The sequence below is a fragment of the Strongylocentrotus purpuratus genome, unplaced genomic scaffold (genome assembly GCF_000002235.5).
Source record: "Strongylocentrotus purpuratus isolate Spur 01 unplaced genomic scaffold, Spur_5.0 spur5_scaffold_9, whole genome shotgun sequence".
NCBI classification, from domain to species: Eukaryota; Metazoa; Echinodermata; class Echinoidea; order Camarodonta; family Strongylocentrotidae; genus Strongylocentrotus; species Strongylocentrotus purpuratus.
In genome coordinates, this window is record NW_022145615.1 from 22,081,311 (window position 1) to 22,108,622 (window position 27,312).

General features: G+C 37.6%; 2 protein-coding genes across 6 annotated transcripts in view; one reads left to right on the forward strand and one right to left on the reverse strand.

Moving 5' to 3' along the window:
* LOC578583 (E3 SUMO-protein ligase PIAS2) overlaps positions 1-7,368 on the forward strand; it is a 31,464-nt gene extending 24,096 nt beyond the window's left edge. Inside the window, exons 11-14 of one of the 3 annotated variants that reach the window (XM_030976287.1) lie at positions 1,042-1,047; positions 3,417-3,589; positions 4,242-4,285; positions 4,804-7,368. In XM_030976287.1, the coding sequence (XP_030832147.1) occupies positions 1,042-1,047; positions 3,417-3,589; positions 4,242-4,285; positions 4,804-4,944 (364 nt within the window). In that variant the 3' untranslated portion in view covers positions 4,945-7,368. The remainder of the gene's footprint in view (positions 1-1,041; positions 1,048-3,416; positions 3,590-4,241; positions 4,286-4,803) is intronic. The other 2 variants (XM_030976289.1, XM_030976290.1) reach the window with 2 other exon arrangements.
* Positions 7,369-12,036: 4,668 nt separating this feature from the next.
* Positions 12,037-27,311, reverse strand: LOC578529 (angiogenic factor with G patch and FHA domains 1). 3 transcript variants are annotated; one of them, XM_030976673.1, is made up of 12 exons: positions 27,229-27,311; positions 26,038-26,733; positions 25,445-25,669; positions 24,431-24,571; positions 23,475-23,693; positions 21,210-21,723; positions 20,709-20,817; positions 20,069-20,222; positions 19,175-19,334; positions 18,244-18,457; positions 16,853-16,952; positions 12,037-14,673 (listed from the first exon to the last, which is right to left on the reverse strand). In XM_030976673.1, the coding sequence occupies exons 1-12, from the start codon at positions 27,277-27,279 to the stop codon at positions 13,705-13,707; spliced, it is 3,552 nt and encodes a 1,183-aa protein (XP_030832533.1). In that variant the 5' UTR covers positions 27,280-27,311; the 3' UTR covers positions 12,037-13,704. The 3 variants fall into 3 exon arrangements, with proteins under 3 accessions (XP_030832533.1, XP_030832532.1, XP_030832534.1); XM_030976672.1 differs by having other exon boundaries at positions 21,210-21,726; XM_030976674.1 differs by lacking the exon at positions 21,210-21,723 and adding an exon at positions 22,125-22,227.
* Position 27,312: the final 1 nt, after the last annotated feature.

Genomic DNA, 27,312 nt, shown 5'->3' on the forward strand with positions numbered 1-27,312 from the left:
AATGTTGAATGACATAGAAATATGGTAGAATACTGTATTATTGATCTATTGTTTATACACATGATTATGTAGTACATAAATAGTGTAAAGATTTCTGTATGTGTAATGTTTGCTTTAAATCAAGCTACTTGTATAGGTGAGGAAAATGCTTCTTTAAGGCTATTGGCCATATGTCCTAAATTATACTAATTTTAACTTTAACTTTCACTTTCTCTGAAAATAGTGGTAAATGATTGAAATAACCTCTTAAGCTATGGTCACAAATCAGAGCAGCGACCGACCGATCAGTAGCCTGCTCGGTCGCTGCTGGAATTAGGCATCGCTCAGCGATTAGGTCGGTGCCCGGGCGGCGACCGCCCAGGCACCGAGCGTATTTTGGGCGGCGATTGAAAAGTGAGCAGGCGCCGCCCAAATTTTAACTCCGCGCTAAAACTTCAGCGGCGACCGAGCGATGCCCTAAAAACGAGCGGTGCCTGGGCGGCCGCCGCTCGGTGGCCGGGCAGCCGGCGGGCAGAATTGGTTAAAAAATCGCCGCTCGGCCGCCGAGCAGGCTACTTTTGGGTAATGTGACCATAACATAAGGGAGGTACATCCTAAAGTAACTTTGATAGAATCACATGGCCAAAAAAGTGCAAAGTAGAGAATTTCACATTATTAAATGTACAGCAAATTTGACTAGCATGGGATTTGGGTATTGAGCCTAATATGTGTTTCATCATTTGATGTTTAAAGATTTTAAGCATTTTAAATACCACGCAAGAAATAATGCAACAAATTAGAATTGTATTTATTGGTCTCTGGTTTGAAAATTATTTTTGGGGAAATTGTAGTCTTTCATCATTTTTGATGTAGATGAGAATAGGTTCAAGTGGTTTGGGCATAATCTAGGAGTTTGATTTTTTTAAATTTTTTTTTTGTGCGCTTGAAGTGATTATTTTGTTTGTAAATATTTGATAAGTAATCGTTGCCTTTTTATCATTTTTATTTTTTTCCTGGCATTTCTTGATTGCTGTTGTATACCACATTGTTGGACGACATCAGACTGCGGTAAGAATGAGATTAAATAAAACAGGAAAAGTTCTCCATGTCTGCATGAATACTATCTGTTTGCCTTGCTGTGTTTATTGGTGTTTGTGTGTGTGTGTGTGTGTGGTGTATGTTTGTCTTTCTGTCTTTCAGTCTGTCATTTTCACCAATCCATCATTGCATGTGTTAGTGAAGCGTAGAGAGAGTAGAGTAGTGTCAGCATGAGTTTGTGCACATGTTTTCAAACTAACACTTGCTAAATATCCGGCCCTATTCAGACTTGATGTAGTAAACTACGTAACAAAACATTTGCATGCAACAAAACTTAGCATGTAAATGATTGGGGGAATGACATTTTTTAACTCTACACAACAGTGGCTCCGGCTTGTTAACGATCACTCATGTAATAACGTCAGTACTTTAGTAGAACACCCAATCTGATCTACAAAATGTTGGGTTATGTGACCGAACATTTGTAAAACACAAACAGTGATGGTGCTTGATACAGATGTTAACAAGCTACCGGTAAATCTAAATGGTCACTAAGAATAGACACAAAAGATCCATGCATGAATATGGCTAGACTATATAGCTGTTCCTATATATGTCTATGTCATGATTAGTCTGAATAACAAGCTCTTGTATTTTTTTTTCAAGTGGTAAAATGTTGGGTTAAGTACGCAAAGAGTTCTGTCGCATACCTGCAAAAGCATGAGTATTTCTGATTTACCGGCTTGTAAAAAAACAAAGTGTTGAGTCTGTCGACCCTACACTTCGCAGATAAACACGTGATAACGTGATTACGTGAGTGATCATGACAAGCCAGAGGCTCCTACTCAAGTGAATTGCATACTCGCTGATTTGTGTCTTATAAGATACAGAAATGTGAAGGGCGATATGCTTATCTTGTTTATTTAGCTGTGGCAGTGTTTTCTAGCAGTATACTTCTTTGTGTCTGAAAGGTGCCTGTAGTCCTAATGGATACCAAAGGCCCAATATTCCTCTCTAATGATTCTGTGAATCTGCTGTAAGAGTATAGTTAAGCCATCAGGGAATGTCTCATGAAAACTGTCCTTACTACAAGTTCAGCAATATCCCATTGAAACGTGGGTACTGGTATTCAAATTAGGACACATTTCAAAGGGATTGTCTGCAAATTTGTACCAAGAATGTTTATGTGAAGTGATAATCAGTTGTCCTGAAATACCAACCAAACAATGTGAATTGTAGAGCACTTCCCAGTCGATGCATAGAGAACTAGGGGATTTCTTTCACTTTCGATTGAAAGAGTTGATAAGTGAACTCCTTACAGGGAGAGGGTAAGAAAGAGAGAGAGAGAGAGAGAGAGAGAGATAGAAGGAGAGAAGTGAGAGAAAACAAAGAAAGGGAACATTCACAAAAGAAAACAAGAATCGATGGGTGAAAGAGAGAAAGGTACATGAGAGTGATATTAAAGAAGGGAGGAAAGTGCAACTGGGTTTTTTCCACACCTCTCGGATATCAAAATATCCAACATGTTTCATCTCCATCGGTACATGTAGTTGTGGAAGAGATTGTTCACTGTTCAAATATCAAAATATATGTTACATGGAATATCACTTTTCTTAATAAGGTTATTTGATTAAATTTGCCAAACATGGAACACTGTACCTGAAGTCGTACGCCTATATAAAAACAGTTCAATGTTTAAAAAACAAATAAAACTGACCTTGTATTCTGAGTACCTTTGAATTTACCTTCCAAACCTTCTCACCCCCTCCAATTTTACATTATATCACACATGTTTTTGTAATTGATTGTCTGTATAATGTGTTTATCACTGTTTTTTGTGATATCTGTAATATACCGGTAAATTATAATATTCAGGGGGACTTTTTAAACAAGGCCACCATGGGCTTTTCCTTTGTTCTCCAATTTCATTTGAAGTTATTGTATAAACTGAACATTCTCTGCCTTAGTATGTATATATATACTCATATTTTTATTTGCTTTTGCTTTGTTTTTTTATGAAAATGAAACGAACGAACAAATTTCGTACTTCGTCCACATTCCCATTAATGTCTCATTTAATCTCCTGTTTTGGGGGCCCTGTCTTATAAAAGAATTGTTTAAGGTAAAGCCAGAAACTTTTTGTGAACTAGAAACTGGCAATTTTCAGGCACAAAAAAAAACCTTACAAGGATTAATAGTAGGGTGAGGGTAACAATTTGGCTTAAGGTGAGTGATAGGGTTATGTATGGTGTAAGATTCCAAGTATGAGTTACTGTGTTGTGATTACCAATAGAGAATGTGTTTGCAATCTTTACAAAGATCACCCACCTACGAAAATCATGATAGTACTCAATGTGAGAGTTTCATTGTATTTCCAACGCTTTCTTCTTCTTCTGCAGGTCAACGTTCCTGGAGAGCGTATCCCATTCCCTAGTGCCTCCGGTATCGTCCATTGGTCATCGGATTTTGCCTGGTATAGATCTACCAGCCCCAGGCCCTCTCTCCTTGTTCCCTGACTATACCTCACTCCTAGGTCTGCATCCGCTCCCGACTAACTCTGCCGACTATCAAGGTATGATACTTCTATTTACCTACCAATATTTACATCAACTAGCTCCTTTTTATCTTACCGAATTGCTAACTCCATGTAAACCAGATAGAATGCTACGTTCCAGTTCCAAGTCCCTGCTTTGTGTTCCACAAACAATGACAAAATCATACGAGGAAAGGTCTTTTTCATATGCAGCCGCTTTTTTGTGGAACAACTGGAAAGTATAGGATCCTTTAAAACCTTTATCAATTATATATCTTCACCACTTCATAAATAATCAGAATCATGAACCCAGTGCATTGTTTTTTCTTTTTCTTAAAGTGCATAGAGACATGCGATTTGCCTATGTGTTATGCGCTATATAATAATGTTCAATTATTAATATTATTATTATTATGTACAAGATAAGGAATTCTATCATACAATCGATACCATATTTAAACCATGCTTACCTTTTGGAAAACATGTGGTGAGCTGAATGGCTAAAATATGTGTGAAGTAGAAATAAATCACCTGATGTTTAACCTGTTCTTACTGTATTGTTTTTTTATCTAATACATGTTAACAATATGTACATGTTCTACATTATTCTGGATTTTATTACCCCGATCATCGGTACTGTACTCCACCGAGTCACTTTAATCAATTGCCACAAATATTTGTCTCATTTCAGCAGACTTGGACCTTTATTCTTTGCTTCAGAGTGACAGGATCCAGGTAAGAATTAGAAAACAGTTTTAATTCATTTTCCATTTATATATTTTGGTTTCTTATAGGTCTGACAAAAAAAAAGATTTATATTTAATAACAAAAAAGTAAAACAAAATTCTCTCCGGATTGAATTTTTGTTTGCCTCTATCACATCATACTCATTTTACATCATACCCCATTTCATTCATTGCACTTTTGTGGAAATACAGTTAAATGCTGTCCCGGCCCCCCACTCAGCGTTATTTAGGGTACGCATAATTCATGTTCCCTCCTTTTGAAAACACCTCCCCAAGTCCGGTGTGTAAAGTCAATACGGGCCGGACTTTTGTGTAGGGGGGGGGGGGGGCTTGGGAGTTCTTGCATTCATTCTCTACATTTGCCTCACAAAAAATTTGGGTAGCTTGAAGAAACTGGGGGGGGGGGGGGGGAAATGAGCACCCCTAGAACTGCCACCGCTATTCATAGCCCATTACATTATTTAATGAGACTTTGAATTGTTTTTCAATCATTTTATTCTTTCCTAGTACCCACCCCCTCCCTACTACATTGATCAGCAAGGAGCGAGCCGTAGCAGCAGCGTGGCCACCAGTTCTACAACAAGCAGAGCTGGTAGCACAAGCAGCGGTCATGGCATTGGACCTCCAGATGTTATCCCTCTGGACTAGACCCCTCTGGACTACACCCTCTGGACTACATCCCCTCCACAGTCCCACGTCTACCATGAGCACAGCTGGTAGAACAGGCAACGGTCATGACATTGAAGCTCCTCTATGGTTCTGGACCAGAACCTCTCCACACACCCCTTGTTCTATGACAAGCAGAGGCTGTGGCACAGGCAGCGGTCATGGCATTGGACCGCCTGATGATGCCTTTGGACTAGACCTGGACCACAAGTCCACCAAACTGCTATCCCTTGAACTTTGAGCCTTTCATGAAAGGGTTTTATGCGGAAAAGTTTAAGCAGCTAGCCTTTTTGTTTTAAATCAAAGTAAACAGGACAACTGACAGGAAGGATATACTACAGCCATAGTGAATATACAGGGGCCCAGAATCTGTATGCATCCCATCTTTTTGGCCAACTCTCATTGAATGCATGAATCATGTGAATACACTCCCTCTACCACCATATCCTGGATCTGTCACTTTAGGACTTCAGGATAGATAATTGAATTTCAGTATTCTCCAGTATAACATTTACAGATTATTTTTTGTATTGTTGGCCTTTATAATACAGAATGTCTGAAACATTTAATGAACATTTTACTACTGTAGAGAAATATTTTGATGTCCTTATATACTTACATACCTATCCCAGACTTAAAAATCATGAGCATGGATTTAAAATTATTCGCCAGTTCAGCTCAGCCCAAGATATTATGGACACATTAGATCTAACCAAAGCATAACAATAGCATACCTAGCACAAATTTCTCCTGTTAACATTTTTTTTTAAATTAGAAGCCAGCATGATGTACTGGATGATGTGACTTTGACATATGTACATGATACTGATAATGGTCAAGAAGAAAAAGTAACTTTCTTTCTATTATCATGTATTTTCATATTGTATACAGATGGTACCATGTATATCTTCTGTTTGGAGCCAGAAGGGCGTTAACTCATATACTTTAACACAGAGTGAATGCCCTTCTAGCTTTAGATATCCCACCGCTGACATCGTGTTATATATTGATAGTGGTAAATACACAAATCTAGGGAGGACAGAGTTGTGTGTATGTTAATTTTAGTCAACCATTTATTCTTTAAAGTGGTATTGTTTCAGTATCGATATTTGGCAAACAGAACAGACAATATTTTATGTTGGTCTGCATGAGATTAAAAAAAAAAATTGATATGTTTTGATTTCATGGTACTTGAAAACTCATGTACCTTGTGCATCATTTTTTATGTTGTTGCTGTCGTGCCTTGTATTTTGTTGTTTTTACTGCAAGTATTAGCTTGGTTGTTAACATGTACTTGTGAAAATCAATGCTATTATAGAGACAGTACCGGTATACTGTCGGTGGATGTTAGGTGTGTATATTATTCAAGACAAGTCGGTTTTAAAGACTTGTTGCAATTTTGTCACTTAGACATTTGCGGAAAAACATTCTGTGTGATTTGATTTATCAAATTATACGAGTGGAAATAAGTATATTTTTAATCGTATCAAAATGACTGGATTGATTTTAATGGAATGAGAAATGAATCATAAGTCATGAGAAAGTAATATTGATGTATTTCCATGGCAACAAAAATATGATTTTATGCCATTTCTGATTTGATTGATTCTGTTGTTTTTTTGTTTCACTATGTATTTACAGCTTATTTGCTATGCCAATTTTATGAAGATTCACCTCATAATGTGCAATTTTAGTGATATAGACATTTTTGTGATATAAAAAACTAAGCAAACAAATCACTGTTTAGAAAGGAAAACACACTTAAAGAAATTTTCCGTTCACATTTGTATTTCCTTTATTGTGAGATGATTGCCTAAATAGCTTTTGATATGATAATGCTATACATAACATGGTAAAGTCTTTGATTGCTTAAAGCCACTATAATATGATGAGTAAAGGATTCTTCCTCCTGGGCTATATTAAAAGTTTGCTTATTATTATTATTTTTGTAATCATGAACTTCTTCAAGATTTGATGTTCTTGTGATTATCATTGACCTGTATTTTCATGCCAGAACTCTTTTAAAACTGTTAACAAGAAAGTAAGAATGTAATAGCCACATGCTTATATTCCTTTTTAAGTCTGCTGTATCTATAATAGCATGACTGTATCAATGTAGACCATTTAAAGAGTATGACTTGTAGTGGGTGGAATATTTATTATTTTTGAATTATTAAAGGAATGGAACTGCAATAAATTGTAAGTACCTCATTTTAACTTTGTCATGTGAACCTTGCAGTGTTTAGACTTGTTAATAACTGGATATGCAGAACTTTTGGTCCTCTATTTTCATCATATGTAATTTTTGTGTAAATAGTATTTATTATAAAAGAATAATGCATTACAGTGTACAGAGATTTAATGAATTTTGGCTGTAGTAGTATTTTTAGGAAGTTGATATTTTATTGTATCCCAAAACCCTTTGTAAATCTGTAATGTACAGTGATTGTATATTTAATTGTTTCTGAGATGTACCACACACACACTCTCTCTCTCTCTCTCTCTCTCTCTCTATCTCTCTCTCTCTCTCTCTCTCTATCTCTCTCTTTCTCTCTCATTCTCTCTCCCTTTCTCTCTCTTTCCTCTGTCCTCTCTTCCTCAACTTCCCCTTCTCTCTGTATCTCTGTTTTCTCTCACACTTATTCTCCCCTCTTCAACTTTCTGCTCCCTTTTCCCAATTATTTCTAACTTTTTTTGTGTTGGTGCATTGGCATCATTTAAATCTTAATTCTGTCATGTAGTAACAGTATTGTAACAGTTCAATGATATACATGTACAATTGCTTTATTTTGTATTGTGTATGTACGGTTGTAGATATAACAAAATTCTCCTCATTTTTTTTTTAGTGGCATGTTAACAATATGTATAGTATTTGAAGTTGCATGAGTCTTACAATTTTCTTTTTTATGAAAAATTGTAGGATATCCTATTTATTATCCATTGATAAAGAGTGCATGGCTTTAACCAGAAAAATAATGCTGGACTGCTTTTTAATTTTTAATTAAAATAGTCAAAAAATTGATTGTTGGTAAACTTAATATTGGTAATGACACCACTGGTTTTTTTTATGAATGGGTACACTGTATATTCAGAAGAAGATGATATATTTACAAGTCTAAATCTAGAGTTGATCACACGATGTGGGAAATGGGAATCCTCTTTTGAGTGTTTAAACCCGGGCTTGAAACTAGCTGGAAGTACAAATATTTTTTTTAACTCGCTAAAAGACTACTGACACTAGAAAACACAAACATATATTTCGGAAATGCACATGGATAATAATATTCATTAAAGTCCCCCATTTTTCTAATTTTTAATTCAGCTATTCTGCATTTCTCTCAAATTTTTCACTTGCATGTGATTATATGTGAATCTTTTTTTACATTTTATTTTCATTGTTGGGATAGTGTGAGAGAACTCAGTTTCTATAGTCATTTCCGGAACTCATGACTGCCAAATACAAGACTGCAAAAGTGAAGGGAAAAAGAAAAACAAACTGAAACAAATTCTTTTGCTTACCCACAAGCCTTGAACAGAAGTACGGTAACCGTAAAAGCCTTCATTATGTGGTTGGGAATACTAGTACAGAAGAGTCTATTTCCTTACCATTAATTTCATTTTATAGTTGGAATTGGATATGTATGTATTCCTTGTTTCATTTTCTGTTTCTTTTGTTATTGTCAAACAAAGGTCACATGTCTTTGAGATATTAAAGCTGTTTAAGTGATCTACCACATCTGTACAGAAAATACTCCATAAATGGTTTTGCGAGTTGGATTTTCAAATTCTCGCTTCTCAAATATCTACCCTTTAACCTTTTCCAATGATTACCAAGTTAGGAGGCCTTGTAGTAATTTTGCAATTCATATCTGTATGACACGTGACGTTCCAGGATGCTGTGTGTCATAGTCCTGGGGGTGTTTCACAAAGATCCTAAGTTGAACTTATCTTCAAGTTGGACTTAACAATTATGGAAAGCCGTTAGCATCTTTGAAATATTCTGTAAATTTATTTTAAAAGGCATAAACTGATGATTCAAATCAATCATATTTTCTATCATCAAGGAGATTTCATGTTCTTGATGTGGAATTTATGAAAAGTCTAAAATACTTGAATTTTTGCATTTGAATATATTTTATTTTAGGCTACAAATGGCTCTCCATAATGTTTAAGTCCAACTTATTAAGTTTTACTTAGGATCTTTGTGAAACACCCCCCCCCCCCGATAAATCCTAGTGCATAGCAATGAGATAAAGGGGTTTCAAAGAAACAGCAATTTTTAAAACAGAAAACTGAACAGAGAAACACCCTGCAAACAAACGATTGTAATTGAGCTTGTAACGTGTTGTTGATGCAATCAGTTGCCACAATTGTATGTATGTATACTATAGACGATATAGAATGGTGTCTTCTTTAATTGAGATTCATGTACATGTAATTCATTCTACATTTTGTTGTGTCGTTTAATGTTGGATGTTAATTCAAAATGATAAATATTACGTGGATTGTACAGGTATTTCATGGAGATCATTTTTGCAAACAGAGAAAAAAATTAAACCAAGGAGATGTGATATAAGGATGTAGATAGACAAAAGCAATAGATGAATTTGAAAATATGCTTACAGTGATTTTATTTTTTATCCTGAATTTCGCCATTTTGGGTCTGGTGATGTGGTAAATATGTCAATATTTGCCATGCTTAAAGTTTGTTCAGATATCATATGCCGTGGTAAACAGCCACATTTTTGGGTGTTACATGTACGTGAACGGCATCTGCTTGAAACAAACGTCCTACGTCATTTTACTGAGCTCTGTGTTATAAGCGGACATAAACTGAAGCGTATTTCACTTTATGTACCGTAATTAACGGTGTATAAACCGCCCTCGTGTATAAGCCGCACCCCCGACTTTGACTTTTTTTCGGCGGCAAAAAAGTGCGGTTTATACACCGTTAATTACGGTAATCATCATCATAAAGAAGAACACTGCATTTTACCAACTCATATTTGAACAAGGCTTTACCGGTAGGGGTCATTTTTATTATTTAAAATTTTAACGTGTTATAAAATTAAAAAAAATAAGTTTCAGACATTTACGGTGATAGATACTAAGAGAAGAATAAAATATTATGAATTCAAATATTCAGACTCAAAAAGTGCGGGATGTTTTTAATAAAAAGAAGATTATAAAGGTGTATTTTTGTGAGTTTCAAGCCTGAAAGCATTGTTGTTATATATATATGTTTAATAATTGGCAGGGAGATTGTCATGTACATCGTGTATGTAGCTGCCGAGTGTTAAACAGGAGAGAAAGTAATAATAAATTTCATTCTATGTGTTACATCACTCTCATTTGTGTCTTTCTTTTCTACCTGTATCTTGATAAGTTTCTAATGAACATTGTATATGATTTTTAGTAAGTTAAGAAGGCTTTTCTATTTCATTTCATTTGAGATTATTATTAAAAGGACATTAAACATGCAATATGTCTTTCAGTTTCTCAGCAGATGATATAATGTATATTTATATAATATTGAGTGGCTTTGAGTGTGAAACAAGAGTATATTGTCATAGCTAGAGCATTATATTCTTGTATCACACAAAAACAAGGACATACAATATTATTATCTATATCATTCTGATTACAGAAATTTTAGATAATCAAGCAATATTGTATCGACAGTGGAAGTTCCCGGATGACAGAGCAATATAAAAACAATATTGATCTGTCATCTGTTATCCGGGTGGCAAGAGGGATATTTTGCATTTGGAGGTGGCTATATGTTATATTGAACAACGAAAATGCAATATTTATTGTATAATTATAATGGAGGGGATTTGCAATCTGATGCCTTGCCTCTTTGGAATTGTGTGTGCTCGTGCACATATAACAAATTGTTGAGTGTCACGTGATAACTTTTCAGCCAATAGGATACTCCTTTAAAAAGAATAATATTTTATATAATGCAATGAAACCTCATTAGAACAAACCCTGTAGGGACAAAGGAAAATTCCTTGTAATATGGAACCTCCGTTAAATCAGGCCTAAAGAGAAAAAAAGTAGAATAGATTACAATCACCTTAGCGTTTAGAGACTTCGGTGGTAAGCGCTTAATAAGTAACGTTTTTATTATTATATTATTATCATTATTGTGACAAGGAAAGTTTGTTATAAAGGTGGTCTTTATGATAAGGTTCCACTGTATATAATTATGTAAGTAGGTTTCATCAGGCCTGGATTTCACACAAAAAATTGCATTTCACTCCTGACCATATCATCAACAATGTACTCTTCTTTTTATTGGAAGGGGGGGGGGGAGGATCAGTCAAACTAACTTATCTACCAATACCAGTATCACGGTGGAAAATAAAAGCAAGACAAATCATCTTGTTCATGAATATTACCGGTATGTATTTAATTTCACATTTTCTTATCAAAACAATATTGTACATAACATGCTACACAGTAACAACACACAAGACAAACTTTCATTGATTTTTGGCATACGTGCCAGCAATAGACCATTCACAGCTATGTACAAGTCATTCATTACACACATTTAAATGCTTCAGAAGCAAACTAGATGGATCTTCGACTGCACGCAGTCAAAAATGATGCCTCCGCCATAGAGCAATTTTACAAACCAAAACAGATGCAATTTTTAAAATTCAAGTAATCCATTAACAGGTCCTCAGAATATCATGATTACAAGCTATTATTCATATACATGTATGACCCTTTGACCTCATGACCCAAAAATTTAATCAGTTCATTGGTTCTACCAGATACATACATGTCTTGAGTTTGATGGTAATCTGTATATCGGTTCTAATGATAATGCGATCAAAAGCTATTTATGCATACATAACGAGCCCTGTGACCTTGGAACTTGTGATCCCACAATCTAATCAGTTTATTGGCTCTGCAAGATACTATACATGACCCAAGTTTGGCGGGAATCCATCTATGGGTTCTTGAGATAACGCAATCACAAGAACGGGACATACGGACGGACGGATGGACAATCCCAAAACATAATACTTCTGGCTACTTTGTTGCGGAGGCATACAAATGGCAAAATGTTGTTTTGAGTGGACCAATTCATAATGAACTTTTAAATCCAATGAACATGTTGCAAATTTGAGATGTGCAAAGATCTAGTGATATTAAACATTCATACCTCTCTCAATATTGGTCCGATTTAATTCAAACTGTGGCTATTTTGTTTCTCTTATTTTTCCACTTTCATACAAATCAATTTAGAATAAATAAAATTGGATAACTCTTTGATATTTACCCCTTTAATATTTACCCCTATTAGAATAACGGCAATTTACAAGCTCAGAACTGAGAATAATTTTCATTCACTTGCAGGAAATGAAAATAGGGGTGTTTTTTCTGATACTTTAAATCAAACTATAAAAGGTAGTGGCAGTGATTTAAATAATAATAATAATAATAATAATAATAATAATAATAATCTTTTAGTCCACTCCTAATTTTATTAAACCGAAACGGGAATTCTTTTTGCCCAATTGATCGTGAGCCCGGCAGCCACTGAGCAGCGCCAGATCGACAAATTGATAAATTCAGAATGTGCTTCATACTGTGTGTATATAAGAGAATATATAACGATTAACATTTTCTCTGTTTCTGGCTGTTTGAGCAGATTGTAAAGCATCTTATTACATATCAACTGGATATGTGTAATTCGTTGTATATTGGCCTTCTTCAAAATCAAATAGCCTGTCTGCAAGGAGCTCAGAACATGACAGATCGGCTCGTCACTCTCCGTAGTAGATCAGACAGTATTTCAGATATATTCAAATCTCTTAATTGGTTATCAGTCTTTAACGAAAATCATGTATGAGCTGTTACTAATTACTTACAAAACACTTCTTCATTCTTCACCCCATTACTTGTATCAGATTTTGAAACCAAACACCCCACAACGGAATTTACGTTCAGGTTCACAGCTCCAGTTATGTTAAAAAAACCAATAAGAAATGGGGCGACACGGCTTTTGCTAACATTGCACCCAATTTATGCAACGCTATACCATTACAAATAAGACAATCATCATCAATTGAAATATTTAAGAAGAAAAATAAGCACCATTTGTTTATGTCGGAGTTTTAATATTGTATAATTATTTTGATATTGTACAGAGCGCCTTGGGCAGTCTTTTAGAATGGATATGTGCGCTTTATAAGTTGACATTATTATTATTATTAGCTCTAGAAATTAAATTTAAAGGGACTATAAGTTCATATTCATGCCTTTTCTATCTTGTGACAATGTGACACATATACATGTAGATGTACAACTATATTAGAAAATCTGTATATTCTATTATGGGTAGGTGGACACGAAAAATGACTATAGCTTTAACTTGTTTTCAATATGCTTTGGCAATTTGTATAACAAATAAACATTTTGCAGATGGTTCACACTTGCTCGTGCTATTATAGGTTTGAAGCTATAATCATTCATAGGTGAAGACAATGAATATGCACACACACGCAGTAAACAAGCACAGATTTGCCTCATGGTCAAATAACTTACCTGTTGTAGCAATGTCGACTTGTATTGCCAGCGTGCCATTCAGGTGTTCATTAATTTTGTTTCGTTTTCAGTTAGGGGAGGTGGAATTTGTATAAACATGCATTGAATTTGTTCCATAATACAAAGTTACAGATTAACAGTATACAATATCATTCGACACACAATGATTATTATTGGTTATCCATCATCAAACATATCTATATTATCCTTCTTTTCTTTTCCTCTCCTGCTGGACTGACGCGTCCTCCTCGTCGAGGGTCCCTCCCCGTTGCTGTCGGAGACGGACCTTGATGCAGTGAGGGGGGTCTTTCCCAAATCCCCTTTAGAGTTCATTCTAGGTGGGATCACAAACCTGATCGGTTTCTTTGCCGCTTCCCTCTCTGCAGGGACTTCTACAGAGTTCTGTTCATCTTTGGAGCTCAGCGAATTGCTCATTCTTGATGGCCCTTGTGGATCAGCCTTACTGTTTGTTGACTCCAACCGGGTTTGTCTTGCGTTACTCCCATCAACTTGATTCTGCAAATCACTATTGGATGTTGATTCAGGTTCTGCATTGTTTTGATTTTCAGTAACATCATTACTGATTGTCACACTGTTTGAGGAAGAAGGTATAGTCTTTGAACCGTCTCCAGAAACTGATGGCACTTCTTCGGCTATTTCACCCGCCGCCTTTATCTCAACACCAACACCGTTCTTTGAAGACCCTTCTCCATTTGATGACTCCGCCCTTTTGCCATCGCCTCCTCCTCCATTCTTCTTGTCATCATGATCCATATCTACATCACACACATTATGAACTGTATCCTTATTGACCGCATCTTTCCTCGTCGTCTCCCCGTCCTCCATAGCAACGACCTCGGAGACGACCTCCACGTCTCCATCGTCATCCTTCTGAGGGGCGGAGTCCGCCGGCGGTTCATGCACCTGCGTTGTGCCCTTGACCCACTTCATCTCCTGCGGTCTTGTGTGTTGTCTGCTGCTACTAGTGCTGGCACTACCGCTGGCCCCGTGGTCTAAGTGGTGGTACCGGTCCCTTGCCCTCTCCCAGTGCTCACTCTTCCTCTTGCCGATGAGACCCAGATTGTCCATGGACTTTTGGTTGCCAGTTCCAAGCCCAGACTTCTTGCTGTGGACGAAAACCTGAATCTGGAGGAGAAAGAAAATAACACAACATGTAAAATCTACAGAGCCTTATTATTTGTAACTCACATTAATTCAAAAGACAATAGTTGTTGCCATGTCAGTCATGTTTTCACCCATCCTAAAAAGAAAGTTTAGGAGTGTGAAAACTGTGATGACATTGTGACCATTGCATCAGGTATTAGCACGGTACATACCATCATGTACCTTCAGGCGCGGATCCAGGATTTCTTAGGGGGGGGCCCAAATTTGAAATTATGCGAGCCAAATATTGGTACGTAATGGTGACCAACAGTGACGTAATGCGGGGGGGGGGGGGGGTCGGTGCAGGGAGGGGCGAGTTTTCCCCACCCTCCTCCACAAAACGCGGAAGCTTTGACGTTTCATTAAATTATTAGAGAAAGAAGACGATTCCTTGTACCGTTCTCGACTCAAAATCTTCGTCTGAATTTAGTTTTGCCCCTCCCGCGCGAAGCGCGAAAAATTTTACGATTTATTAAATTATTAGAGAAAGAAGGCGATTCGTTGTAGAGTTTTCGGCTCTTAATCCTTGTTTAAATTCAATCCCCCCCCTCCCCCTCCTGCGCGAAGCGCGGAAGCTTTGACGTTTCATTAAACTATTAAAGAAAGAAGTTGAATGCTCGAGTACCGCACGGTTGACAACTACTCGGGTACGATTTCTCGTACCCGAATATTCGGCCGCCTGGGTGAGCAGCGGCCTCTGGCATGGTGCCGTCGGTAAAAATGTTTCCCAACTCAAGCACTGTCAAACTCACCACTCAGAAAGTGGGACCAAATGTCTGGATTTCTGCTTGGACTTGGAGGAAAATGGATTATTCTGCCATCTTTGGTTTTTAAAACAGCATTGTTCACTGTTATTATTATTAAATCGGCGTCTTCAACTGCAACTCAAAGTAAAATTGCATGCGTTTTCGGCGACAGAACTGGGATACTGCTCCAGTGGTATGTATGGTGGTGGCAAAAAAAAAAAAAATCAAAAAAAAAAAAATCAAAAAAAAAAAAAAAAAAAAAAAAATTCAAAAAAAAATTCAAAAAATAAAAAAAAACATGGCGTCCGAATACTCGAGTATTCGCCTGTAAGCATGGGAGTGTACTCGGGTACCCCATTACACTGTTGTGCACAGCCTTAGTGGAATTAGAAATAAACCACGTTTGAATTTGATTTCTCCAAAGCCCCCCCTATTAGTACGCCAGTATCTCCTCTTTTCCTTCATTCTTTCCCTTTCCTTCCTTCTCTCCTATTTTTTTAATTGGGGGGGGGGGGGGGGGTCAACAGCCTGGGAAGCAAGGCCCTTTCCCCCCCCCCCCCCCCCCCCCCCCCCCCCCCGATTTCCTTCTTCCCCCTTTTCTTTCTTCTTCTTCTTCTTTCTTTCCCTTTCTCTCCTCTTTCCCTTTCCCTTCTTTTCCTTTCTTCTCTCTCTTTTTTTTTTTTTTTTTTTTTTTGCGGGGGGGGGGGGGGGGACCAAGGCCCGCTCGGCCCCCCCCCCTGGATCCGCGCCTGTGTACCTTGACGCTAATTCTAGTGTGTGTATACAGAAAATTTGGAGGAAATGTTGGAAATTATATGATTCATACTCGATCAAAAATTTGAAATATCAACCTCAACAAATCAATAAAAGTCAATATGTACTGTATGTCATGTAATATCCATGGGGGGGGGGGGGGGGGTAGCTGTCTTGCTTTCTGTCTCTCATGGACACCATTGAACATTGTTTAAGACATTTAAGACAGTTGTCAAGACATCACAGCACATTAACACCCAAGATCACGAAAGTGATTTGTTTGTTTGTTTCATAATTATTTGACCTGACTGCTAAAAAAGCATGTGTATGCTTCTAAGCAAAAAGGGGACAGACAGCTTTAAGTCCTCTCCAAGAGACTTGGTAATGAGGATTGATGCCTTAACGCATCAACTAGGTTTCGAACTCGGGGGCTCCCAGTTACGAGACCACTGCTCTATCACTTAGTCATCACGTCTTCTATCAACACATTATGCTAGAGCTGCAAATTCATCTTATTTCCAAATCAAAGCTTGAGCGCTAGTTACTTTGGCAGCTCGGCTATAACCAGGGTAATATGTGTAAAGCGCCATGAGCGTCAGAGTCTGGCAGATACCGGCGCTATATAAATATCCATATTATTGATAAAGTCTTTGTGAACTTACTGGTTCTTTGATGCCACTTTCATTCTTGCCGAGCGACTGTCCTTCCTGCCATCCCATCTTCTTCAGCATCTTATGGCCCATGTTACTCCCAGATATAGCTCTGTAGATAGAGACAAAAAATATGGAATACAAAAATTATAATAACAATAAACTTCCGCTTTTATAAAGCTCTGAATCCGATGACCAGGGTAATAACATATCTGTAAAGCGCTTAGAGACATCATTGATGTATTAAGCATTCTACAGATATGCACATTCTCTACTCCCTGGGGAGCATTACAGCCAGGCGTCATTTTACAGACGCTCACAATGCTGAGCAAACTACATTTACTTTCGCATCCCACCGAGTACTCATTTAACACCTGGGTGGAGAGTGGCAAATGGAGATTAACGTCTCGCCAAAGGACATTAGTGCTGCGGCGGGACTCTAACGCTGTACCTAGTGATCTGCAGTCGGGTGACTTATCCACTAGACCACAATACAATTATTCTTTGGCTCTCTCCACAAAACATCACATCTTATCACAATGAACATCACATCGATTCAATAATCCTTCTTTACTTCTGATAAAGCACGGCCACAAATGATTCCCTACAAGCTAGCAAGGTTTATTCAAAATTTGAAGTTTTACATTTTAATGGAAATGTGGGAAAGAAAAATTCAGGGGCTAAAATTTCAAATTTGAAATTTGAAATACATTTTCATACACCATTGCAAAGCGATGGGAAAACATTTTCAAATGAATTGCATCTCTTTGAATATAATTTATCATTGCAGTAAACAGGTAAAAGCTTGTAAACAGATTACATTCAATGGAAAACATCAACACATAAATGCATATATATGGGACTTATGTATTTCCTTGGTAGTAAACATTTACTTACAAATTTGTACCTGATAATATCTGATGATAAATTTTCTCATAAATGCATTGAACATTCAGTGTAAGTTTTGTTAGCTTTGATAAGAATTTCAATTTTAGTGTTACTAGATCCCTACACTACCTCCAAAACTTACTATTAAAGGAAATCCAATCCAAATAGAAAACTACTAAATTCATGGCTCAGGAGGGTCTATTCTATTTAGAGGACCTATAGTAATATGCTATCTATAATATATTTGAGTAGTGCCCCAAGAAACAAGGAAAACAGAAATTAATGGGAGAATGGGAGAGTTATCCATGTCCTACGTCACAATCCACTGACGAAACTACCAATTTGAGATTCGCATAGATTTAGTGATCTCTTATTTCAAACATTCATAACTTCCTTAGTATTGGTCCGATTCATTTCAAACTTTTGCCACTCTGTTTCTGTTATTTTTTTGGTTTCATTCAAATCAACTTATTCCAAGGGTTGGATTGCCCTTTAAAGCAAGAACAGATTGTTACCTATCGACTGATGCAGGCATGTCGTTTGGCTGGTATGGGTTATCACTGCCTACTGTAACCCGTCTCTCTCCAGCTCTATCCTTATACCCAGGATGAGACCTTGAGGGCTCCCGCTGACTGTAGCCTGTACCGGCTAAGAGGTACTTCTTCTTGATCTTGCGTAGCTCTTTCCGCCTCTGTTGCTCTTTGTCTGCGTGGCTCAGTACAGGCGTGACTATGAGAGAAGAAATGATGAATTTTTTTTTTTTTTTTTAAATCTGTTTTATTTGTTGTTCCTAATACTGGCTGATGAACACATAAAAAGTAATGCTCATGAATTCTACAGACTAAGTGTTTCTGAAACTTGTATATTTTTCAGATGACATACAAACTACAATGAGGCTCTTTACAAAACACCAGCTAAGAAAGGTATCAACATTTTATGCAATAAAAATTTACACAAAATTCTTCTTCAATAACTACAAGTTATCACAATGCCTAACATAACATCAAGTCATACCGTCAAACATGAAAGGTGACAGTTCTTCATTATCGCTCATAAGAAATAAGTAGGAAATTCACTAAACAGGGCCCCATTTCACAAAACTTGTCATCAGTGACAAATGACAGTTTTTGTTAACAGGTAGTGAAATCCGTGCTTCTGATTGGTTATCAGCAGATTTGTCACTCATTTTTGTAATTTGTCATTAAAAAAATACTTTGTGAAACGGGTCCCTGGTCTCATCAATACTTCATACTACAGTCAAACCTGTCTAGAGCGACCGCTCAAGGTAAACACAAAAAGTTGGTCTTTGTAGACAGGTTTCTTTAGTACATGTTTCAATGTGTAACCTTTTCAAGGGAAACAAAAAATGTGGGCTTTGTAGACAGATTCAAGTAAACCACCACCTTCACACTGTCAATGTGAACATGGCCATGAGAAGCCCCTTACCTTCCGTAGACTGCTGATGTCTGAATGTAGCCTGTACCTGGCCTGGTTCACACTCATCACATGTCTCGTCCCCTCGGTGGATGTGTATCCTCAGTGTGGTAGTACCAAAGGTCAGATAATCCTTGTGACTCAGAGGCTGAGGGTCACTCTTCACACGAGACTGAAGCGGCAAGAACAAATGTAATTTTTTTCTTCAATTCAATGTGGTTTATTAAAAATACAAAGTACAGTCAAACCTGTCTATAGCGACCGCCCACGGGAAACACGAAAAGTGGTCTTTGTAGACAGGTTCCTTCAGTGCATGTTTTAATGAGAAACCATTTTCGAGGGAAACAAAAAGCAGTCTTTGTAGACTTTGTCTTTGTAGGTGGTCACTAAAGCAAGTTTGACTGTAGTAGTCCAGGGACTAATTGCACATTGTTTAAACGATAACATGGTCATAAAATAGGATCCTTAATTAAAACAATAAAGAAAATTAATAAGAAGTTAAATTACACAATCATTACGAATCAAAAGTCACATTTTCATACTAGTAAACAAAACATTCATGACATCGCTGGCACAGAAAATCAATAAAGGAGCAATTGTTATTATACTCTGGCTTTAGCCGAGAAACCACTTACATGCTGAAAGGATTCAAAGAATTGCTTATTAACAGGTATACATGTATACAATCCATGTAGAAAGAAACAACTTAATATGAAAATCCTTAATCCCCAATTCTTGCCATTGACAATTCTATTCTTTAAATTCACTATTGCCATTACACTCACTAAAACAAATTGATATGGAAAGGAATAACAGATTGACTATGACACCATAACCACCGTTCTTATGGGTTTTTTTTTTAAACTGGCTTTATCCACTAATGTCAAGTGTTTCAGACTCCCTCACCTTGCGCGTAAGAGGGACTCCATTGAGAACGGTTCCATTCTGACTACCAAGGTCGGTGATTGTGTAACATCTCCTCTCGGTGTCGTATAACATCTGGGCATGCGTCTTGCTAACACCCAACTCTGGAACCAACAGAATGTGGTTTGATCCTTCCCTGTTTAGGATGAAAAAAAGGATTTATTGAAAATCTAATAGTAATCAAAATCATAGTAGGGGGAGGTCAGGTGAAATAAACACAAATAGACATCAAAAGGTTCAAGGGCAGATTTCAACGCCACTTTTTTATTCTTTCCATAATTTAATAAAAATGAGAATGAAAATATGAATTAATATTCTATAAATAAATCCAATTAAACTATTGAAAATTAGCACATTTGAGGAAATAATATCTTATCAAACTATATGCATTTTCTTGAAGTACCATGTTTAAAGGGAAGGAATGGTCGAAGAATAAAGAGGAGAGTGTTGAAATGGCAACTATCGCAGGCAAAGTTGGTAGATGTCCTGCGGAATGGATAATTGAGAAGGTGGAATGAGGGTAGCAAGAGTGAATGCGCGAGAGAGAAGCTAAAGGCTCGAAGGGGCTACGGTATAACATAGGAGTAGTAGTACAGGAATCTGATGTGATTTTGTTTCTTACCTGCCAATGGTGCCCCCTGTACAGGTGACTATCGATAGAGAACCAAGCTTCATGGATTCAGATCTCACAACGATCATACGGATACAGGGTGGATAGTCAACTTTTGTGGCTGTGAGGGTAAATTAAAGAAAAGAAGGACAAATAAATAAAACATAAGAATACATTCACTAAGAGAGTGTACTACAAACTATATACCTTTTGTTACAAATAACCTATTAAACATTTTTTATCATTTCTTAAATCTTGAATAAGCATGTTTAAGTATTTGAATATTGAGTATAGAAATACACAATGAAATGCCTGACACATCCAGAATCAATAGAACATTTATGATATGACAAAATCAACATGTTTATATCTGAAAAATTCAATCAACTCAAAATTTTCTTACAGTACAACACATTACATCTTTCTTTTACATTTTTCCTTGTAACAATCAGAATCTTTCAATACGTTGTTTTTGGACAATACAACAAACATCACCACAGCTGACAAACAAACCTTCCACACTCTGTACATCATCGTCATCATCGATGACCATGGACTCCTCACTGACGTCCTCTCCTTCCCCATCCTCCCCCGACTCCCCCTTAGACGACCCTCCACTCTCAGAGGAGCTGTCCGACAACTCCCCTTCTTCCATGTCCGAATCATCAGAGTCTATGACAATCACGTCCGGCAACTCTTCTTCTCCGTTCTCCTTCCGTTCCTCTTCATCCTCGGTCTTCCTCCGCTTTCTTCTAGAATGAGAGTACTTCAACCGTCGCTTGTGACGATGATGTTTCGACGGGTCGTCATCGTCCACGATCTCAACGACATCGATGCCATCCTGGTTTCGGTCCTGGTCCTGAGGTTTGGCGGTTGTGGCGGAGGTTGTGGCGGAGGTGGTGGTGGCGGAGGTTGCGTCCATACCATTTTCAGGAGAGTCTTCAGAAGGGCTGGTGATATCGATGACTTCGCAATCTGGGTTTGCTGTTCTAGATCTTGAGGTGGATGGCTTGTCACTGGTTTCAGACTGCTGCCCAAGTACGGTGCGATCCAAGGTTATTTCATTGTGAGGACATTGCATTTCCCCAGACAATCGGTGAAGGGCAATGTTGAAGGAAGGGACGGTGAAAGACAGTGATAATGATGGATAGAAGAACAGGATATAGAGGAAAGAGGTCAGACACAAGAGAACAGTAGAAAGGAATGGAGATGGCATCAGGCAATAAAGAATGAAAATTCAGAGAAATAGAAATATGTGAGAGAAAAGAACAGAAACAGATAAAGAAAACAGAAACATGAAGTAAGGATCATACAGAGAATACGATACCGACAGACAGACGGACAGACAGTAGAGTGAAGTGCAAGCATGAGAAGGAGGCAAAACAAGAAAAGACAAGAATTAATTAAAATTTCAGAACGAACTAGTACCTGTATTTTGAGGACAGCAAAAGTAGTTTATTTGTTGGCCATAGTATGTATGATCTTGCTCATTAAGGGAGAGGCTTGTCATGCCAGCTATCAGATAACCCTCCTGTAGCAGAATGAGAATGCAGAAGAGAGGGACGCCATTAGGACAGGTGCCAAACATCTAACCACCTCTAGAATTGATATGATTTTAGCAAAAGGACTACGCGATATCTATCCAGGCAATTAGTATAGTAGGTGGTTTCCTGGCAAAATTTGTATCATCACGTATTAGTCAAAACATATTCTTTCACATGATTGGTAATAAGAGCTTCCACTTCATATTTTGAGAGGGGGACGTTTCCAAAACTGGTCTTTACCTTTGAGACCAAATACCTTTTTTTTTTATTTCTTCAAGGAATTCCTATGACCCTATTTCTTCTGAGACTTAATAGTAAACTTTTACGGATTCTCTTTATTCCTGATAAGGTGGTGCAAATTTTCCCGCAAAACGATTCAATATTGTTGGCTACTATGGTGAACATAAAAGGTCTCCTACAATATTCTGCAATTGCAGGTGGGTACACCAATGACATGACAAGCTTATCTCCTCTCATAATTCACCCATTCCCAACCCATTCACTACTGAACCCTGTGGCTCCTGTATTAAGCCTATAGGAATGAGAGAATTGATAACAAATGACATTTTAGCCGACACCCATCAAACAATTTTTCTATCTCATACAACATTAGTAGAACAAAACCGATTACACGGATTACAGCAACAAGTAATCAAGAAGAGATAGCAAATTGCATCATCGTATAATGTCCAAATTTATAACTGTTTTAATATCCTCCTTTGTGTACATGTTTGGTTGTTTGAGCGCAGTTCAAGACCTTCACTTAACATAGGATCGTCTTACAAAATGTTCATGGCCTTTTCTCCTGTGCACCAAAGCACCGTTTCCTCCACTGTGACATCCACAGGCATATATCTTTCATTAAAGATAAAGTTGAGTTCTGGTCATGCATTGCATTGTGAGCATTTAAGTATTGGTGTGTACTGCAAGGTTCTGGAATCTTCAAATTGATAAGAAATTCGGCCCAGTCTTGGTAAAGTTACAAGCACTGTACATAGAAAGATGGGACTACACAAACATATGGCATGAAAATCCGTCCCGATTTTTATGATCTTACATGCCATGTTTAGAATGTTAGGGCATTTGAAGAGCAATGCTTTTCAGGGTACATTTTTTCTCTGATGTTCTTCCACACATGCATAATACAATGATAACGCTCACAAATTATTCGTCCCCTCTTCCCAGAACTCAACGTTCTCTTAAGTATATCTTCAAAGACACCAATAAGTCTCACCTCCTCTCTGCTCTGATCAGGATTTCTTCCCTTCCTTGATCGCTCTCCTTTCTGCCTCTCTCTCTCATGTCTCTTCCTATCCGACTGGCTCCTGCTACCCTTGGTTCCCGTGACAACGACCTCTGGAAGGTCAATCTTGGAATGAAACTGGTAGGACTGTGTCTGCTCATCGTAGAAGTAGTACATTCCTCGTGCCGGGTCGTAGTAAAGGTGGTTGTTCTGGAGATGAACATTGAAACATACGGTAATTGTTTAAAGTTGTTTACAATGTATTGTAAAATACAGAGTGTCAAATGCTCAGCAAATGTTCTTTGGCTTAAATTAACTCTGAGATAATGTAATCATGTTTCAATATTAATGCTGTCTCCTTGTATGCAAAATATCTTATCTGCCATGATTGTATAGTGCAAAAGAGCAGGGACACCAACACCCTTGCTCTACTTGGTTCCACAAAATATGAACAAATTTGAAAATATTGTTCATACTTCCAGTCGTACAAGAGACCCATATGATCTGAACAATGTGAAGCCTAAAAAAAGCATGAAAGAGAGAGAAGTGACAGAGTCTGAAATCAGACAAAAAACCTTAAAGTTTGCATCCCTGCACTAACCTCTTTATGAGGTGTATATAATGAATCCAAGGCAAGGAGACTGAATTACTGAATTCAGTTTGTGTTCAAGTACCACTTATGAACATAAAGGGGATTAAAGTGGAAGTCAACCCTGATATTAAGTTGGTTTTAAAACAAAGAAAAAATGACAGGAACAGGTCGGTGAAAGTTTTTTTGAGTAAAATCCGATTAAAGGTAGTGTATCCGTTTTGCAGCCACATCAAATTCTGTAGAACTTTGCAGCAATTGTCGTCGGGGGTAATTTTCTGGGGGGGGGGGGGTAAAAGATCAAAACGCAAATTGGCAACATTTTAACCCTTCTCAATCAATCAATGCTTGTACTCACGGGATCATAGTAGTAGCCAGAGTTGTAATCGTAGTACATGCCACTAGCTTCATCTAGCACCACACCAGATTGAGCCAAGGCGGCTTCAGCAGTGGCTCTCACACTCTCTGCAACAGACTGGGCTTGTGTCGAAGATGACGCCTGCAAAAAACAGCACACAATATAAAAGGTATCTTCCCCAAACTTTACTCTGTTTTATAATTTCTTGACAAGCTTGAAAGACGTTATTTGCCACCTAACTTACCTTTTGGACTGTCCCTAACCCCCTCCCCCCCCCCCCACACACACACACACACCTTTAGCTTCTAACGTTTACATTGTGAATTGGCTAGTGTCTTATGCATCTGCCATGAAAATGAATACGGTACAATTTTTACAGTCAGGTGAAAGTTCCCTGATGCATGTTTTATGATTGATTATTATTGGGAAATATACTTGTACTAGAACTTCCAATCTCATGTATCTTGATCATTCAACGTTTAAAGTAAAGTTATATTTATATCTTTTATAAATAGGAGACATAAGTAAAAAATAAAAAAATATTCAAAATATTCAAAATAAGTGAACTACATTATTAAGAAGAAACAAAGAAATCACTGAATAAAGGAGCAAAACAAATCTAGGTTTGATATTATCAGGGGTCCAGTTCAAACAGACCTGACCATTTCACCAAGGATCCCACAATTTTTTCAAATGTAAACAGGGTTCCTGATGCCAACAGACCCCTAATACTTAATCTAGGTCACCAAGAAAATAAGAAAAAGGCTGATGCGGAGCCATGATTACTGATGTGATATCATACCAATGACCAAGGCTTAGTTCTGAAACTCATGATCTGAAGTACCAATGCATGTATTTGTTCATTATTTCATCTATTTCTATAAACGTGATGTATATATTTCTTGTAACTATGTATTTTCCTGAATATTACTGTAATGCCAGTAGAAACAATATTTCTTTGCAACTTGTTTGCAAAGACCAAATAAAATATCTTGTATCTTGTAGCTTGTATACCTGTGCCGGTGTCCTAGTGGGCCACTGAGTTGCACCAGCTGCTGCAGAGGGTCCTTGTTGAGCTGTGCCTGAACTCTCCACAACCTGGTAGACTTCAGCCTGCAGGGTGGGAGGTTGCTCATCGTAGATCTGAATGCACTCTGGATCCGTCTGCACCCCGACTGTCTGAGTTTCAAGATCACTCCCTCCCTTCACCTTGTGCAACTCCAGTCTTAGGGATCTCACCTAAGAAAAAACACAAACAATTTGAATATCAACATTTAACTTCTGGCCAATAATGTTAAGATGCGCCTCTGATTCTGTACATATTGTTTCATTTGTGCTTCTACAGTTAGTCCAATAGACAGAAAGTCTAGATTATAGGTAGTTAAGTGACCATGTTCTACATGTTCACCATTTTAGTCATGGCATCAACAATTTAAAAAAATAATAGTTTGTACAATATACATCAATTCTATACTATCATGAAGAAAAATAAATATGGTTTATCTTATGATGATTAATACACAGATTTGAATACATACGAAAAATATTGTAAAAAAAAACTTGTCTAGGTAAAAAATATGCACATACAAATCAAATCTTGATTATACCTGTTTCATAAGATCTGTTCTGTGCCCGACTTCTCTCTCAATCCTCTTCTCCAACACCCCGATTCGCTCTTTTGCCTCCTCAAATGTTTTCACCTCCACAGCCTCTTCAATGGTATCAGGTTCTTCCAAGGAAACGTCCTCCTGACTGACGGAAACATCCTGTGATGTACTGGCTTGACTCTCCTCTAGAATCTCCCCATCCTCCAGAACATCAGGACACTCAGAGTCCGAGACATCTTTCATCTCCATCTCTTCTGGTGCCTCCATCTCTGAGTCTTTCTCCTTCGTCTCTCCATTCTCCCTACCCTCATCCACTGGCTTATCATTCGTCCTACTTTCATCTACCATTTCTATCTTGCTTTCCTCCATATTGTCCTCATCATCGTCCTCATCATCGTTTTTCTTGCTTTGGTTTTCGTTGTTTTCAATCTCTTTATCCGCCGCAGTGTCAGCACCCTCCTTTCCATCAACGAGGGCAGGCTCTTCATTTGCTTCATCTTCTGGCTGAATAGTGGCACTGTCATCCTCTTTGTCATCTTTACATTTACTTGGTCCCGCTTCATTATGTTCAGATTCATGTTCCTTCTGCTTCTCTGCCTCTGGTTCTTCTGCATTGTTTTCCTGAAGTTGCTCCTCATTTGGATCATTCTGGTCCGAGTTGGTACAAGAATTTGTCTCCTTTGATTCCTCACAAACCTGACAAGAGTAATATGAAATGAAGAGTAGATAATGACATTTGAGAACGACCTGTCCTTGCAATTATGCGAATGAAAATCAAAAAGCAGACTTCAGACAAATGTCAGATGAGAGGATGGATCTGACGATATTTACTTATCAACACAATCAAAGCTATAAAAAAAAGGTGAATATTGCTAAAAAATGTAGGCTAAAATGCCACCGCACTAAAATTATATGAAACAATGATTTCTTGACTTCGCATCTGCATATCAGACAAAGTTTCCACTTTGCCCCTCGGCTATATCATTCATTGAACAATCATACCCATCGGCCATCACAGTCCCACTTGCTCAAAATTGTGTAGCAAAGCCAAAGCCAGAGGCAGCTCAGAGGCAGCCAAATAAAGCTATTTTCCCTCATGATATAACAAACAGTTTGACAGTTACTTATATTTATATAGTTTCCTTTCATATATCTACTCTTAATTAAAATTCATATAAAATTAGTACTTACTGAGGAATTCGCGCCAGCTTCCTTTCCTTCGTTGTCTTCTGTTTCATCCATTTTTGTGTAAGCGCTTGGATTATTCGTGCCAAA

What these genes read in the sequence shown, in the direction of transcription:
- LOC578529 (XM_030976672.1), bottom strand. Translation starts at nt 27,279, where the DNA reads ATGGATGAAACAGAAGACAACGAAGGAAAGGAAGCTGGCGCGAATTCC. An exon ending in TGATGTACAGAGTGTGGAAG is followed by an intron (nt 20,818 to 21,209) that starts GTTTGTTTGTCA and finishes TTACCCTCACAG; the next exon opens with CCACAAAAGTTGACTATCCA. An exon ending in ACAGGGGGCACCATTGGCAG is followed by an intron (nt 20,223 to 20,708) that starts GTAAGAAACAAA and finishes CATCCTAAACAG; the next exon opens with GGAAGGATCAAACCACATTC.